The following is an 18533-nucleotide window of genomic DNA, read 5'->3' on the forward strand; positions in this document are numbered from 1 at the left end:
TATATATAACTTAATCAATATTATATAATAGTAACCTTTTATTTTTTAAAAAATAGCATTTAATATTATTATAGATATGATATAAATATAAATATAATTGAAATATATATATATATTTTTGTTATTATAATGATATTATAGTAATGATGATAATAATATTAGTAATTCATTCAATTATAATTTTAATCATTAATCATAATAATAATAATAATAATAATAATAATAATAATAATAATAATAATATTAATAATAATAATAATAATAATATTAATAATAATATTAATAAAAATAAATTTAAAATAAAAGAGTATACCCTTATAAAAAGCTTTTGTAAAAAGAATGTTCCAAACGAGACTCGAACACATGACCTCCCGCTCAATCTCTTAACACCTTGAACCGTTGGGCTGTTTGCCCGTTTTCTGTTTTAAATCCCCCATAAATATTTGTAACCCGTATTTATTTATGTGTTTATACTCCTCTTTCTTCTTCAAAATTCACAAATTCGACCAAGGGTTCTCAGGATTAATTACGGATTTGGATTAGGATTTAAAAGCATGACTATAAACGATCTGTAGTGAAATAGATTTTGTTCAGTTGAATAAATAAAATAAATAAATAGATACCTGCTGTATCACGAAGAACTTTTAAAATCTCAAATCGTGTTTTCGAATTCTAGCAAGTTTTGAATTATACTTCCAACATAATATACCTTTTAAATTGTACAAAGAAACTTTATGAACCAATAATTTCAACAGAGATGCCCCCTAAATCTCTAATTTGTTTGAAGAACACGAGTTTGACTTTTAGAATTTTTACTTTGACCCGTAAATTAGGAATGATGCAGAAAAATTGGAACCTAATATTTTACATGTAGTTTAAACAAAGGATTTTTAACAGAACTACACTTATAGATTTTGAATAACAATAAGAAATCGAAATTTTGATTAATTGAACCCATAACAGAGGTTATTCGAACTGTTGGAGTTTTCTGTTTAATTTGATAGACATGAGTCGATATCTGTTGTTGATAACTGTTATTTGATAATAATGCTAGATTAATTGAATTATGCATCGGTGGATTTATAACAAGAAAAATGTCGACAGATTCCTAAATGGAACAATAAAACAGAAAGAAATAAACAAAAAAAAATACTGTGTGATATTGATTGGAAATTAAATTGTCGCGTGGTTGATCAATCAGAGAGACAAATTAAATAGCACTGATAAGAATATCAAACAGAATTTGTATTTATCTAAGTTTAATTTTATAGCTAATAGTTATTAATACCAAATCTATTAATATTAATAATACTACTAATAATATTTATATTTGTAATATTTATAAGATTAATAAATAATAATAGTGATGTTAACTATAAAAATGATAACAACAATACTAATTTGTGTTATTTATAATAATAATGGTATTTATATTAACTATTTTTAGTGATAATGGTAATAATACTCATAATATTAATTATAATTTTACTTTTAATTATAATGATATTAATGATGATAATAATAATATTAATTACCATACAATAGATTAAATGCATCAAATTTTTATAATATTAATAATACTGAAATTAATACTGATGTTAATATTTGAAAGTAATAAAAATATTAATCTAATAACTATTTTGTAACTTGTAGTTACATATATTAATGTTACAACTGATTAGTTATGTATTATCATATAATATAAAATATTATACATTTAATATTTAATATATATATATATATATATATATATATATATATATATATATATATATATATATATATATAGCCAATAATTATGTACTCCATATATATCCAGATACTTCAACTACTTCAGGTTTAATTATGTTAAAAAAAAATAATCTCAGAGTATAACATTATACATTAAATACTTTGTTAATGTTTTCAATTAACAAATAAATATTATATATGCATATCTATGTATACGTAAATGTTCATGAATCGTCTGGCATGATCAAAGGGTAATTGATATAGTTCAAAGTTTTAGAGACTCAACATTACCAACTTTGTTTATCGTGTCGGAAGCATATAAGGATTAAAGTTTAAATTTGGTCGGAATTTTCCGGGTCATTACATTTAAAGTCGAAACTCTGTCCGTGTAACGCTACACGATTAATAATCACTGTAAGTTATGTTCTTCCTTTTTAAATTAATGTCTCGTAACTAAGTTATTATTATGCTTATTTAAGCTGAAGTAATCGTGATGTTTGACTAAATATTAAGACGGGGTTATTGGATTTTGTACCATAATTAAGGTTTGAGCAAAAGACCGACACTTGTGAAAATTAGACTATTGACTATTAATAGATGGGGGGTATTGTCTAATTGAGTGACAACTCATTGGAGTCTGTCGAACCTATCTTCAAATTAATTATCCTAATAATTAATAATGATTATGGTTGTCCTATTTAGTGACGTTCATATGGAATCTATTATAATCATTTAATTAATTATTCAGGTTGGGTAATTGATTATTCAAACTGATCAAGTGGGTAAATTAATATTCATATCTAATCAAAACAGGGGTAGATTACATACAGTGATAACTTGTGTAATTGTTGACAGAAGTGATAACTGCGTCACAGTTTAAATCCTTAATTAGTTGGAATATTTGACTTCGGGTATAAGGGTAATTTGACGAGGACACTCGCACTTTATATTTATGACCGATGGACTATTATGGATAAAAACCAGATAGGTATCAAATAAACCATGACAAAGGACAATTAACCCGAGTAACAATTAATTAAAATCAAAACGTTAAACATCATGATTACGGAAGTTTAAATAAGCATAATCCTTTTATTTCATATTCTATCGCAATTTTATTTATTGTTATTTTATTTATCGTCATTTATATATTTTACGCACTTTAATTATTGTCATTTATCTTTACGCTTAAAAATATAAAATTGACAAACCGGTCATTAAACGGTAAAAAACCCCCTTTTATAATAATATTACTACTTATATATATATATATATATATATATATATATATATATATATATATATATATATATATATATATATATATATATATATATATATAGTTTTATAAAAATATAGTACGTAATTACTAGCTCCCTGTGGAACAAACCGGACTTACTAAAAACTACACTACTCTACGATTAGGTACACTGCCTATAGTGTTGTAGCAAGGTTTAGGTATATCCCATCCGTAAATTAATAAAACTTGTGTCATATTTTGTAGTATTTTGTATTAAAAATAATACTATTTCGTACCCTCACGCTACATCATCAGTGGTGGGTGACTAGTTTACCTAGTCAACTAGTTTGCATACTTGGCAACCTTAGTCCCTCGAGTTTTAAAGCGGATGCGTGAATTAACCAAACGAATTACCTTAAATACGTAGAGAAAACGAGAGATGCTATAATTAAATAACGGACTTTAAAATAAACAAACGAAAAGTAAACGGAAAAAGACGGGATGTTACAGTTCATGTCAAAGATAGTATCGTATTGACATTAAAAAAATGAAATCTTGTTATCTCTTTCTTTTCATAAACTTGATTTTTAAGATATCCGAGGTCAAGGTTATGATGGGGCTAGTAATATGTGTGGGGAATGGAATAGATTACAAGCTTTAATATTAAAAGAATGCCCGCGTATTATATACATTGTTTTGCTCATCAGTTGCAACTAGCTTTAGTTGCAGCATCTAACGAGGTGTTGGAAGTGCATAAATTTTGAAAAAAATTGAACTTTATAATTAATGTCATTGATTCTTCTTCCAAGTGTCACGATCAATTACAAGATGCTCAGATTTCTGAAATTTCACTTTTAGCCAAAACTGGAGAGCTTGAGACTGGTAATGGTATAAATTAAATACAAAGTTTGCAAAGACCCGGAGATACAAGATGGAGTTCACACTATCGATCAATACATAGCTTGTTGAGATTATATAGTCCCACCGTTGTAATACTACATGACATTGCTATTAACGGATCTACTCCTTCTAAAAAAGGTGATGCTTCTTTTGCTCTCGCACACTTATTATCATTTGATTTTGTTTTAGTGATGCGTTTGATGAAGAAAATAATGAAGAAAACCGATAAACTTTGTCAAGCTTTGCAACACAAATCCAAAGATATCGTCAATGCTTTGTCTTTGGTTTCCACTACTAAGACTTTGATTTAAAATCTAAGAGATGAAGGATGGAAATCACTTTTTGATAAAGTTGTTTCCTTTTGTGAGAATAATAACATTGAAGTTCCTAAAATGAGTGAATCTTACAAAGACATTATTCGGTCTCGTTCAAAAAAGGAGAATGTGACTGTTGAACATCATTATCGAGTTGTCGTATTCTTTGCTGCTATTGATAGTCAGTTGCAAGAGTTGAACTCTAGATTTAATGAGTCCATGACGGAACTTCTTCAACTCAGTGTTGCTCTAAACCCAAAAAAGCAATTCAATATAGCTTATATTTGTAGTCTAGCAAAAAAAAAAAAATTATCCTTTGGACTTTACAGAGCAAGAAAATATTCAGCTGCAATATGAGTTGCAACATTATGAGTTAGATGTGCTTAATCATCTAGAGTTAAAAAAAATGTTCAAACGATTGCAGAGTTATGTAGTGGCCTACAAGAAACTGGGAGGGTTGAAGTGTATCCAATGCTTGACAGATTGATTCGTCTTGTATTAACGCTTCCAGTTTCAACAGCAAGTGAAAGAGCTTTTTCAGTGATGAAGATTATGAAAACGAGACTTCGTTGTAGCATGGGTGATGACTACTTTAAAAGTTGTTTGATTCTTTACATTGAAAGAGAAATTGCTGATTCATTTACTTCGGATGATATAGCAGATGCTTTTGTTGTCAACAAGCGTAGACGCGTCCAACTTCTACCATATTAGGTACAATTTTCTATATGCTCACATTTTGATATATCTTTTATTACCATTTTAACTATGTTAACAAATTAAATGAAAGGACCCGTCCTAATCCACCTGGACGAAGTCATCAACATTTGGTCCCATTGCGATGATCGGCTCCAAGTAATGTCCTTATATTGAGCAAATGCACAGCGGAAGACTTAATTCGTACCTGAGAATAAACATGCTTTAAAGTGTCAACCAAAAGGTTGGTGAGTTCATAGGTTTATCATAACAATCATTTCAATATGTTAATAGACCACAAGATTTCATAATCATAAACATAATACACTCGCAAGTGTATGTAAAGCATTCTAAGTGGTTGAGCACTTGGTAACCATACTTAACATTTAATCAACGTCGCATATTTCCTTTATTATGAAATCTCACTACACCGTACCAAGTGTAGTCACCAAAGCGAAGTACTGTGCAACCGTTGAATACTGGTCGTCCAGTCCGGTTGGGGTTGTCAGGCCCGATAGATCTATCAACAGGATTCGGGTTTACAATACCCATGTAAATAGTAGTTACCAAGCTACAGGGAAATATGCCAGTGGTACAACTCAACGTAGAATATATTTTTAAGTACTTGTGTCTATTTTGTAAACATTTATAAAAGCAGCGCATGTATTCTCAGCCCAAAAATATATACTGCAAAAGCAATTAAAAAGGGAGCAAATGAAACTCACTTTTGCCTTGAAGGTATTTAATTCGACTTGGTCTCTGATAGATATCACGAACCTAACCATATATATAATATATCAACATATTTTCTTTTTAAGTAATCGTTACATATATATATACTTTTAATATTTTCTTAGTCCGTAGTTAGCAGTCCGATGTTAGTGGTCCACAATTAGTTGCTTAAATAAAATAAATAAAGACCCCATCGTATTCGTATTGATCAGAATTAATCTTGACCCATGGTACCATGTTGTCAAATGACGTGTTGCGTACATAAAGTACCGTGTTGTCAAATGACGTGTTGCGTACAATCATGAGGTCTTATGATTAATCTTCTCGTGTTGTTTACGGGTGGTCCTGAAATATATAAAATCAAATCATAAGTAATTATATATAAAATATCATATTAATTAGAAAAGATATGATTAATTTACTTTTTCTCCAAATATTTTCGTAGCTAAACTAGCTTCGGATACCCAATCTTGTTTTAGTCGTAGTTTCTTCACTACAACTCTGTTTTTGTTGGTTCAACTTGCCACTTCCTTGGATCGAGTCAAATTTTAAGAATATGAACTGAAAATACCTTAATTTGTATTTGAAATCATAGGTTATAGGTCAAACTTTGGTGAAACTTATGAAAGTGATCATTTTCCATCATAAAAACAACATTTAATGATCATTTTTCTAAAAATACTTACACTTTGAGTTAAACCATGAAATTTTTATGTGTTAACATATTCATAAGAAATATCATTTTTCCAGAACATAAACTTCCAATTCAAATTTCAAGATGGTTTTTAATTATCCAACCCAAAACAGCCCCCGGTTGCACTCCGACGACGTAGATTCAGTTTTTAAGATGTTCTTTGTAAAACCAAGTTATATCTTGTTAGGTTAGCATATCATTATGATATATTACAGGTCTTGAAGTGTTTTAAAAGTCAAGTTAGAAGGATCTATTTAGTTTGCGAACAAGTTTGAAATCATTCAAACTATGTTCTTGTTGTTAAAATTTTATACCACAAAATAAGATAGCTATATGAATATGAATTGAATAAGATTATGAGCAAGGTTACTACCTCAAGTTACTTGGACAAAGTTACTGCAAAAGATAAGAAATAATCTTAGAATCAAAGAGTGGTGGAGTTAGATCAAAAGGTTGGAAGTAAACTTCTTCAAATGGGTGGTTATTTTGATATGTTCTTGAAAGAGTTTTCTTATGGTGTTTAAGGCTTGTAATTGAAGCTAAATGATGGAGAAAATGCTTGGAGATGATCAAGTATGAAGTTAGGAGTATTTTGAGAGAGAAATTAGGGTGTAGTTATGAGAAAATGGAGTGAAGAAATGGTGTTCATTTATAAAAACGTTTTTAGTTTATAAAGAAAGAAAAGGATTCCTAATTTTGTTTTCTTACTAATAATTCATACTACTTGACAAATTCTAGTTACCTCATATCTAGGGCAGTAATAATGTTGATTAGAATGTTGATTTGATGTGTATATACCAATAGTAAATACGTATAGAAGCTGGGTATGATACGGGTACATATAGCCTAGATATACGTATAGAAATCTTGAGGAAACGGAATGAGAATTCAAATATAGCTATATTTTGTGAATATACTTATATTGTTTTATGTATTTAAGTCCTTAAAAGTGATTAAATACATTATATATACGATACATGTATAAGCATTATAGATTATAAGTATATATATCAAAGAATGTTACGTATAGTTATCGTTTTGAAAACTTAAGTTAGTAGTTTCAAAATATACTTATAACTCATTGTCATTAGTACACAATGAGATGTTAAACCATCCTTAGATCATGTTAAATATATATAAATACATATATATATACACAAACGTAAAATTATCGTATGTTATATAGTTCGTGATATCATCGGTCATATTGGACGGTCAAACGTTGTGTAAAACTCTTTTCAAAAATACAAGTCTCAACAATTTGGATTGCTTATCATGTTGGTATGGTTTAATTTATGTAAATATTAATCTCATAAGTATAATTTGGTCGGAAAATTCCGGGTCATTACAGTACCTACCCGTTAAAGAAATTTCGTCCCCGAAATTTGATAGAGGTTGTTATAGATAACAATAAGAAGGTTTTCATGACAAATATAAGGTGATAATGGAGTTTTATCATCATTGAGTAATGTAGATAAAACGATTCGATTATGCGAAGAATATAAATGAGACTATCGTAAAAGAGTGAGATGAGTAAAATATATTCGTCTTAACCGATGACGTAGTTATGATTGATTTCCGGGATTTAAGGGATTTAAAGAGAATCTTACGTAATAAGATTTGGTTCTTTGGTGATTAAGGAAATCATCTTCTTTGATTATATGCAATAATCTGTTTCGATTGCTCTGTCGGATATTTCACTATAAATTCACCCCTTCGTTTCCTTATTTTCCACGACTCACACCTTCTATTCTTTCTCCCTTGATTCTTACTTTAAAGCATTCATCAATATGCTCCATCCAGTCCTGATTCTTGATATACTCCTAACTTTTATATCTGTCATTCTTCTTTTTCATCTACCACCAGAAGAATCTATTTACTTCTACTATACTCTTGTGTTTATAGTGTTTCTAATTCTCCCGTGTCTCTATATTGCTATCTGTATCAATATACACGGTTTGTAATTTCGGGGTTATTATCGAAGTTTATATTCTTCATTATTTTTCGGAGCTTCATGCTTTCGTTTTCTCTTCCCGACTTCGAGTCAAGCGAGTAATGGTCCGGAATTCGTAGATATGAAATTCAGAATGAACATAGCTAATGCTCTAAGAAGAAAATGGTAATAGAACGATTTTGATTTATTAAATTACCAGAACACCCTGGAGAAGACCGAGTCATCCAGAAAAAATATTCTCTTGATACGTTTAGAGATTAGATAAAATGTAAGAGTCGTGTAAATGGCACATGATGACGGTACTGTGAATCATCATGCTTCATTAGAAACTCAGCATGACTTACTGTAATATAATGACGTTGATCAAGTGTCATTATATTATACTAATCCATGCTTCAGTTCCCAACACTACTTCAAAACATTCATATTTTAAACTCGAAGGTTTCAGAATTTAGAAACTAACACAGTTTCTTTTATGTTACAGATATTACGGAGAGATAAATGATCTCAGATAAGAATAGTTGTGAAAATATCGCCAGAAATATGGAGGATATTTATAATAGAACATACGAGAATATCTTAGAATTTCTAATATCAATGGATGATGAAGAAGATTTGTCTGTGAAGGTTTAGAATGAGAAATAAGATGTTTGCTAACGATTTCAGCAGGCACAGAATCATTTGGATTCTTTGAAGGCAAACTTATTCTTTGTGACTTGTCCACGGCTTTCTTCATAGTTTCACATAATCCGCTTTTCGGTACTAAATTTTCTATCGAGCGTTCCTAACACTCCTTTCTTTATCATCAAACTTTTGGCCATTAAGATCATCTACAACATGCTGCTTCGTCAGCATTTTCAAAGTTAACTGATCTGGGTCATCGGTTATCAAACCGAGGTAGTTTTAGGAGAATTGTGTTTTTAGAATGATTAATCGCTGATGGTAATATTGTGGAATATAAAAGGTTCCCCAATAACAATAAAGAGTACGCATATATATCGCGGTTATAATAAAGTTGTTTCGGATGAAAAGTTCGAGTTGACTTGCTGGAGCTGTGACAAAATTAGCTACTTTGGAAAGGGATTGCAAAACGATCTTCGATAATAACAATGTCAAAGGAACTAGAACAGATACGTGTCAAACGTTTACTCAGTTTCCGAGGGTTTTTCAGGTGCATAACTATATGCATCAATCTTTTCTTCCGTAGATGAAGTGCGGTAGGTTTATCCTCTCGATTGAGGTGTTTTTAAGAATCATGATAGATTTGAACGCTGATTGTAATCGTCGAGATACAATGAGGTTTAAGATGAAATCAAGTGGTAATCTTGAAGAAATGTTTAGTTTCATATGTTATAATCAATATTTTAATTCATTTTAATTGTCCAATGTCATTAGTCCACAGTCGATAGTCCACAGTAACAGTCCAATAATTCATATATAGTTTAATATATAATATACGAATTAATTAATACGTGTCGTGACCCGTATACCTCTCAGACTCGATCACAACTCAAACTATATATATTATTGTAGAATCAACCTCAACCCTGTATAGAGAACTCGATCATTACTGCATATAGAGTGTCTATGGTGATTCCAAATAATATATATAGATGCATCGATATGATATGTCAAAACATTGTATACGTGTCCAAATATTTAAAGTGCGTAAAATAATTACAGAAGTTAAATGACGATAAATAAAAGTGCGATAATTAAATTGTGATAAATAAACTGCGATAAATAAAATGTAATCAGTTAGCTAGGAACAGTTAGCTGGAACAGTTAGCGTGGATTCTTTACAAAATTTTTCATAGTTAATTTGTTTGTTTCTAACAGATTTTATTTTGTCATATGTTTTCTTCATATGCCACTTGTTGGATTCTGGGAAGTCAAAATCCAAATATGAAATTGAATAAAAATGGTTATTCTGCGGTGAACGGATACGTATATCGGTGGTTGTAAGTAGGATAGTAAATGACTATTGAATCAGCTTCGACGAATGTACAATGTAACTTATTAAGATGAAATCTAATTATTCCTCGGGTATTACCTACCCGTTAAAAAAAAATTTCATCATTAATATTTTGTACAAAAGAACTTTTAATTACAATCTTTATGAAAACATATATATATATATATATATTTTCTTCAGATGAAATCATGAATTTAATGAGTTAATATGATATTAATCTCATTTGCTTTTCGGTTTGAGCTAGAATAAGAAATCTCTAAAACTTTTTGAGACCACGTATTCTTCGCAGAATATCAATGAAGTTATGGATCAATACTTCATCGTTCATTATTGTTGGTACTCCTTGGTATCTATGGTGCGTATGATGTTGATGTTTGTGGGACAGATTATGATATCGAGACGTGTGATGCGGATGTTGTTTGTTAGTGGTGATGATGGTATTGTTGATGGTGCTGATTATGCTGCTGGTGCTACTGCTGGTGTTTGCAACCTTCGCACCATGTTCTCCAAAGCCGTCACGCGAGCGCGAAGTTCGTTAACTTCTGCTAGTACACCGGGATGATTGGCGGTTGGAGCGAGCGAATGAACAAGATTTGTAATATGGGATAGTATATAATCGTAACGAGATACTCTAGAAATGAGAGAGAAAATGGTGTTTCGAATAGGTTCGCCGGTAAGTGCTTCAGGTTCATCGCCAAGAGGGCAATTTGGTGGATGGAATGGATCACCTTCTTCTTGTCTCCAGTGATTTAGTATATTACGAACCCATCCCCAATTCATCCAGAATAGATGATGGGAAATTGGTTGATCCATTCCGGTGACGCTGCTTTCGGAGCCCGAATGGAAATTCATATCGGCATAACTGTCGGAATCTGAAGAATTCGAACTAGATGCGGAATCCATCTTGTATAATGGGGAAAAAGAATTTTTGGTATGGAATAGATTATAGGAGTTAGATTTGGTACTCTTCAATACATAATTTACATATGTATATATAATACCAAAATCCCATAAATTACGGAGAATCTTTGAAAAGATATCAGTCAAAGTTCGCAATAACAGATATGCTTAGATAAGAATTCGTCTATACACTATCAATGCAGTAAATGCAGTAAAACGTGTCTAGACTTATGAATGATAAGCAGGTAATTTCCTAAGGATGATAAGCAGATGATTTTCGACTAGAAATGATAAGCAAAACTTTTGACATGTAGACACGGTCGAAGTCCAGACTCATTAATGCATCCTAACAACTACTAGTTAGACACACTAATGTAAGACCTGGTTCGCTACGACCACCGCTCTGATACCAACTGAAAGGACCCGTCCTAATCCACCTGGACGAAGTCATCAACATTTGGTCCCATTGCGATGATCGGCTCCAAGTAATGTCCTTATATTGAGCAAATGCACAGCGGAAGACTTAATTCGTACCTGAGAATAAACATGCTTTAAAGTGTCAACCAAAAGGTTGGTGAGTTCATAGGTTTATCATAACAATCATTTCAATATGTTAATAGACCACAAGATTTCATAATCATAAACATAATACACTCGCAAGTGTATGTAAAGCATTCTAAGTGGTTGAGCACTTGGTAACCATACTTAACATTTAATCAACGTCGCATATTCCCTTTATTATGAAATCTCACTACACCGTACCAAGTGTAGTCACCAAAGCGAAGTACTGTGCAACCGTTGAATACTGGTCGTCCAGTCCGGTTGGGGTTGTCAGGCCCGATAGATCTATCAACAGGATTCGCGTTTACAATACCCATGTAAATAGTAGTTACCAAGCTACAGGGAAATATGCCAGTGGTACAACTCAACGTAGAATATATTTTTAAGTACTTGTGTCTATTTTGTAAACATTTAAAAAAGCAGCGCATGTATTCTCAGCCCAAAAATATATACTGCAAAAGCAATTAAAAAAGGAGCAAATGAAACTCACTTTTGCCTTGAAGGTATTTAATTCGATTTGGTCTCCGATAGATATCACGAACCTAACCATATATATAATATATCAACATATTTTCTTTTTAAGTAATCGTTACATATATATATACTTTTAATATTTTCTTAGTCCGTAGTTAGCAGTCCGATGTTAGTGGTCCACAATTAGTTGCTTAAATAAAATAAATAAAGACCCCATCGTATTCGTATTGATCAGAATTAATTTCGACCCATGGTACCATGTTGTCAAATGACGTGTTGCGTACATAAAGTACCGTGTTGTCAAATGACGTGTTGCGTACAATCATGAGGTCTTATGATTAATCTTCTCGTGTTGTTTACGGGTGGTCCTGAAATATATAAAATCAAATCATAAGTAATTATATATAAAATATCATATTAATTAGAAAAGATATGATTAATTTACTTTTTCTCCAAATATTTTCGTAGCTAAACTAGCTTCGGATACCCAATCTTGTTTTAGTCGTAGTTTCTTCATTACAACTCCGTTTTTGTTGGTTCAACTTGCCACTTCCTTGGATCGAGTCAAATTTTAAGAATATGAACTGAAAATACCTTAATTTGTATTCGAAATCATAGGTTATAGGTCAAGCTTTGGTGAAACTTATGAAAGTGATCATTTTCCATCATAAAAACAACATTTAATGATCATTTTTCTAAAAATGCTTACACTTTGAGTTAAACCATGAAATTTTTATGTGTTAACATATTCATAAGAAATATCATTTTTCCAGAACATAAACTTCCAATTCAAAGTTCAAGATGGTTTTTAATTATCCAACCCAAAACAGCCCCCGGTTGCACTCCGACGACGTAGATTCAGTTTTTAAGATGTTCTTTGTAAAACCAAGTTATATCTTGTTAGGTTAGCATATCATTATGATATATTACAGGTCTTGAAGTGTTTTAAAAGTCAAGTTAGAAGGATCTATTTAGTTTGCGAACAAGTTTGAAATCATTCAAACTATGTTCTTGTTGTTAAAATTTTATACCACAAAATAAGATAGCTATATGAATATGAATTGAATAAGATTATGAACAAGGTTACTACCTCAAGTTACTTGGACAAAGTTACTGCAAAAGATAAGAAATAATCTTGGAATCAAAGAGTGGTGGAGTTAGATCAAAAGGTTGGAAGTAAACTTCTTCAAATGGGTGGTTATTTTGATATGTTCTTGAAAGAGTTTTCTTATGGTGTTTAAGGCTTGTAATTGAAGCTAAATGATGGGGAAAATGCTTGGAGATGATCAAGTATGAAGTTAGGAGTATTTTGAGAGAGAAATTAGGGTGTAGTTATGAGAAAATGGAGTGAAGAAATGGTGTTCATTTATAAAAACGTTTTTAGTTTATAAAGAAAGAAAAGGATTCCTAATTTTGTTTTCTTACTAATAATTCATACTACTTGACAAATTCTAGTTACCTCATATCTAGGGCAGTAATAATGTTGATTAGGATGTTGATTTGATGTGTATATATCAATAGTAAATACGTATAGAAGCTGGGTATGATACGGGTACATATAGCCTAGATATACGTATAGAAATCTTGAGGAAACGGAATGAGAATTCAAATATAGCTATCTTTTGTGAATATACTTATATTGTTTTATGTATTTAAGTCCTTAAAAGTGATTAAATACATTATATATACGATACATGTATAAGCATTATAGATTATAAGTATATATATCAAAGAATGTTACATATAGTTATCGTTTTGAAAACTTAAGTTAGTAGTTTCAAAATATACTTATAACTCATTGTCATTAGTACACAATGAGATGTTAAACCATCCTTAGATCATGTTAAATATATATAAATACATATATATACAAAAACGTATAATTATCGTATGTTATATAGTTCGTGATATCATCGGTCATATTGGACGGTCAAACGTTGTGTAAAACTCTTTTCAAAAACACAAGTCTCAACAATTTGGATTGCTTATCATGTTGGTATGGTTTAATTTATGTAAATATTAATCTCATAAGTATAATTTGGTCGAAAAATTCCGGGTCATTACATTAACTACTATTGACAGATTACCTCAAAAAAATGGTGGGCGCGTGCATTTTTTATTATTTTTGAAATTATTTTCGATAAATTTATGTATAGATTTGCATCATATGTTAATTTTATTTAGAAAAGGTTATATTTGTTTACATTGTTCTCAAAATAATATTTCGTTATGATTTGTTACTGTATTTTTTTTAATTTACACGATTACCGAGAAAGCCTCCCTCAGCATTTATTCGCTAATTAGATACTCAGTATTTGTTATCTTAAAGAAATTGTTAGTATTAGTCACGTGATAGGAGCTATTGACTATTGGGCTAAACCTTGATTTTTTTATTCAGTTTATTTAATTAATAGCACGTACTATATAATCATAATAAGTAGGGTAATTTCAAATACTTTTGTAGTCCAAACTATCAAATCATAATCTTTAAAATTTTATGAGGTCCCATTATTATATTTATTGGTGTCCTGTTAAAAAAAAAATTGTACTAAATTTCGAAAAACTAGTGGTGTCGCAGGACGAGTCCTCACATAAAGTCGCCCCTGCAAACCGGCGTTTAAAACGCTCGTTTCTGGTGACTGTGACTAAACCGGCATTTCAAATGCCGATTTTCCGACGATTAAAAACCTTTTTTTTTTTTGAAAAAAACTATTTATGTAACTACTTTAAAAAACAACTATTCCGAAAGAGAAAAAAAATAAGCCTTCAACAACCAAAATTACCAAACTCGGTCCTTTTTATAGAACATAATCTTAAAAGGGTACAAGATAAAAAAAAAAATATATATATATATATATATATATATATATATATATATATATATATATATATATATATATATATAAAAAACCAGAGAATTGGACAAAAAAAGCCCTACTACTTCAAAGAATACACAAAATATAAAACCAGAGAATTGGACCAATTTTTTTTCTTTTTTCTTATACTCTAAAATGTAAAATTGTAGTGTACAGATCAACTTCCATACAAATCTCTCGGTGCAATTGATCAGTACACAGGCACACCAAATACCTTCAAACAAGCGGGCCTAGCCAAAATATCCTCAACCCAAGCGTTCACATTCGGTCGCGATTCAAAAACCTTCTTTATTTCGGTATCCATCATTAACTTGATCATAGGGACATGGTACAAATCCGCCAACGAAAAACTATCTCCCCCTAAATACTTGTTATCTTTCAACCGTGTTTCGTACACATCAAGCACGCTCTCTAATCGCTTCTTTTCGGCCTCTACTATAACTTCATCCCCTTTCTGTCCAAATAACATTCGTTTCATGCATAGCTCCCATGCCAATTTCACCATTATAGGATCAAATCTGTGAGCTTCTTTTTTTTTTTTTTGAAAAGCAAGAAATTTTATTTATATAATGGAAAGTTACAAGCCCTATAAATTCTATACAATATGATGATAACGGAAAAAAGCAAATGCCGCCTTCATGAATAAATCACACATTTTGACACCGCGGAACTTGAGGATTCAAGTAGGATAGAATTAACCGAACAGTACCGAACTTTCGGTGACAAAGTTGATTAATACTATCCGTTTAACCAAGTGAAAAAATGCAAAGACCTATCCATGGAGAAGCATGAGTACAAAAGGACTATTTAGGACGTGAAGTAAATTAGCCAATGCCCGTTCTTTGTTGATCCGAGGTGTATGATGATGGGTTGATGAGCCATTGATGCCAATCGATTATAGACTTCTTTGCTCTTTTGGAGATCCAAGCGTAAGATTGTGATTGGATTTCGGCTAAAATTGTAGCAACACACCATTCCTTTTTGCTAAAGACATTAAGATTCCTATGTTTCCAAATAATGTATGTAGATGCCCATTTAGTGGCTTGCCATATGTATGAACCGGATTTCGACGTAGGGAACGGTTGCTCCGAGATGGTAATGTCGGTAAAGGTGGTGAGGGTGTTAGAAGGAAGGTTCCACCATTTTAGTATAGATAGCCATACACTTGATGTTTTCGGACAAAGAAAAAGAATGTGTTCAATGGTTTCGACGTGTGAGTTGCATAATGGGCAAAGAAGCGAATTAAGGTCAACATTACGTTTGTCTAGTTCAATGCGAGTGGGAATTCTACCATAAATTAATCTCCAGATAAATATGTTAATTTTTTGGGGTAAAAGTTTGTTTTTCGGAGTTTTGAAGGTGTGTTGTGGAGTGGCGAGTTTGGTGTTGTCGAGGATAGAAGCAAGTTTCTTTGTTGTGAAGATACCATCGTTATCTAAGGCCCACTTCCAAGTGTCAGGTTTATCAGTTAAATTAAAGGAGGCAATAAGATTGTTGAGTTCCGTTAATTCGTTGAGGGTACGTCCATATGGGTTTCTCGACCAATTCCATAATCCGGTGGAAGTAGAGTTTTGTGACGTGATACGATCGGCAACCAGAGCTTGTTTGTTGCTTTCAAGCATGTATAGTCTTCTAAATTGATTGCTGAATTTTTCGGAACCACACCAAGTGTCATGCCAAAATTTGGTGTCGGTTCCGTTTCCAATGCATTTGGTGATAGACTTGGTGAAGTTTGTCCCGAGGTTGTCCGCGATATTACCCGCCTTGATAATTTCATTCCAAATTGTGCTACCTGAAACATTTCTAGATAAAACATTAGCGCAAACCCCCCCCCCACCCGGACCGTAAATGCTAGATATTATTTTAACCCAGAGAGCATCTTTTTCGTTATGGAATCTCCACCACCATTTGGAAAGTAGGGAGATGTTTTTGCAAGATAATGAACCAATGTTTAAACCACCCTTATCATAAGGTAAAAGAATGTGTTCCCATTTGATCCAATTAATTTTTTTGTCCGCTTCGGACCCACCCCAAAAGAATTTGCGTCTTTTTGTTTCGAGTAAATTGATGATGTTGCAAGGGGCATGGAATAAGGAGAAGTAGTAAAGAGGGATACTAGATAATACGGATTTGATTAAGGTTAGTCGTCCGCCAAAAGAGATTGATTTTGGCGGACGACTAACCTTAATCAAATCCGTATTATCTAGTATCCCTCTTTACTACTTCTCCTTATTCCATGCCCCTTGCAACATCATCAATTTACTCGAAACAAAAAGACGCAAATTCTTTTGGGGTGGGTCCGAAGCGGACAAAAAAATTAATTGGATCAAATGGGAACACATTCTTTTACCTTATGATATACAGATTCTATAGCTGCCTTTTTTGGATCTGTGTTTATTAAACACGTCCCCTTGTCATTGTACATACGCGCTATGTACTCAGAAATCGCCCTTGATTCTACCACAAATTAACAAATAAAAGTAGGAATTATCTAATTTGTGTTGTAAGGGCACATGATAATAAGACAAATATTACATGTGAGATTTGGTTCCCAACAAAAATTCCTAATAATTCGGTATTATGTTTTCCCCTAATTTTCCATAGTCCCAAAATTTTAATAATTTGAAGTGACAAGATAAAGGTATATTTGAAAGAATTATATATAATAATTAATCTTATATGTAATAATGTTTTTATCATATGCTCTTAAAGCATACATTAGACAAACTCATAAATGTAAAATAGTGAAAACTTCGTATTTGTTATGTATGACATTGATAAATATTCATATAGTTAGTAACAACATTAATGTGTTATGGTGATATTGATTAATACTTACCGAAGAGTTCCACGTCACCATCTTCAAATGCAGGAATCTGACCAAACGGCTACGTATAAATACACATACATAAACGTAAAATCCCAAGAAAACGTTAAAAAAATGTTAAAATGTTTAAACTAATAATGATAATGAATGGTGTACTTACATTACGCGCAAGTATATGAGGCTGTTTATGTTCACCGGCGGCTAGTTCAACATTAATAAGCTCGAAATCGAGATCTTTTTCGGAAAGACAAAGAAGAACACGAAGGGTGGCAGTTGAAAGCATGGAGCCATACACTTTGATCGCCATTCTAGTTGATTATTTCGAAGAAATAATTTTATAATTTCTGTAGAAGTAATAATATTTGAGATTTGAGAATATGATGGAGATTTGTTAAAAGATGAACGAGTTTAAATAACATGACAAAATTATAATAACATGGGGTGCGTGTTACAGGTACTAGTGGTAGTAATGAGTAGATTGGTGAAAATATTAAACATAATAAATGCTTTTTCTTTTTAAAGTAAGTGCTTTATTTAAAGCTTTCTAGAAAGTAGTATTTTTTAAGTCTTTATATAATATGGATTTTTTTTTTAAGGCGAAAAGGATATATATATAGATTGAAATTGAAATTGAAATATCTTCATCAAAATGACGAAGATAA

The 18533-nt window shown here is 31.4% G+C and overlaps 2 protein-coding genes across 2 annotated transcripts; one reads left to right on the forward strand and one right to left on the reverse strand.

The window, feature by feature from the left end:
* The first annotated feature begins 4263 nt into the window (after window positions 1-4263).
* On the forward strand, window positions 4264-4896 carry LOC139840890 (uncharacterized). The gene is made up of 2 exons (XM_071831134.1): window positions 4264-4448; window positions 4581-4896. Exons 1-2 carry the CDS (start codon window positions 4264-4266, stop codon window positions 4894-4896), a joined length of 501 nt encoding a protein of 166 aa, XP_071687235.1.
* A 10261-nt stretch (window positions 4897-15157) lies between these two features.
* LOC139875577 (glutathione S-transferase APIC-like) lies at window positions 15158-18194 on the reverse strand. The gene is made up of 4 exons (XM_071862907.1): window positions 18032-18194; window positions 17884-17932; window positions 17385-17501; window positions 15158-15569 (listed from the first exon to the last, which is right to left on the reverse strand). The coding sequence occupies exons 1-4, from the start codon at window positions 18176-18178 to the stop codon at window positions 15235-15237; spliced, it is 648 nt and encodes a 215-aa protein (XP_071719008.1). The 5' UTR covers window positions 18179-18194; the 3' UTR covers window positions 15158-15234.
* Window positions 18195-18533: the final 339 nt, after the last annotated feature.

The sequence above is a fragment of the Rutidosis leptorrhynchoides genome, chromosome 1 (genome assembly GCF_046630445.1).
Source record: "Rutidosis leptorrhynchoides isolate AG116_Rl617_1_P2 chromosome 1, CSIRO_AGI_Rlap_v1, whole genome shotgun sequence".
NCBI classification, from domain to species: domain Eukaryota; kingdom Viridiplantae; phylum Streptophyta; class Magnoliopsida; order Asterales; family Asteraceae; genus Rutidosis; species Rutidosis leptorrhynchoides.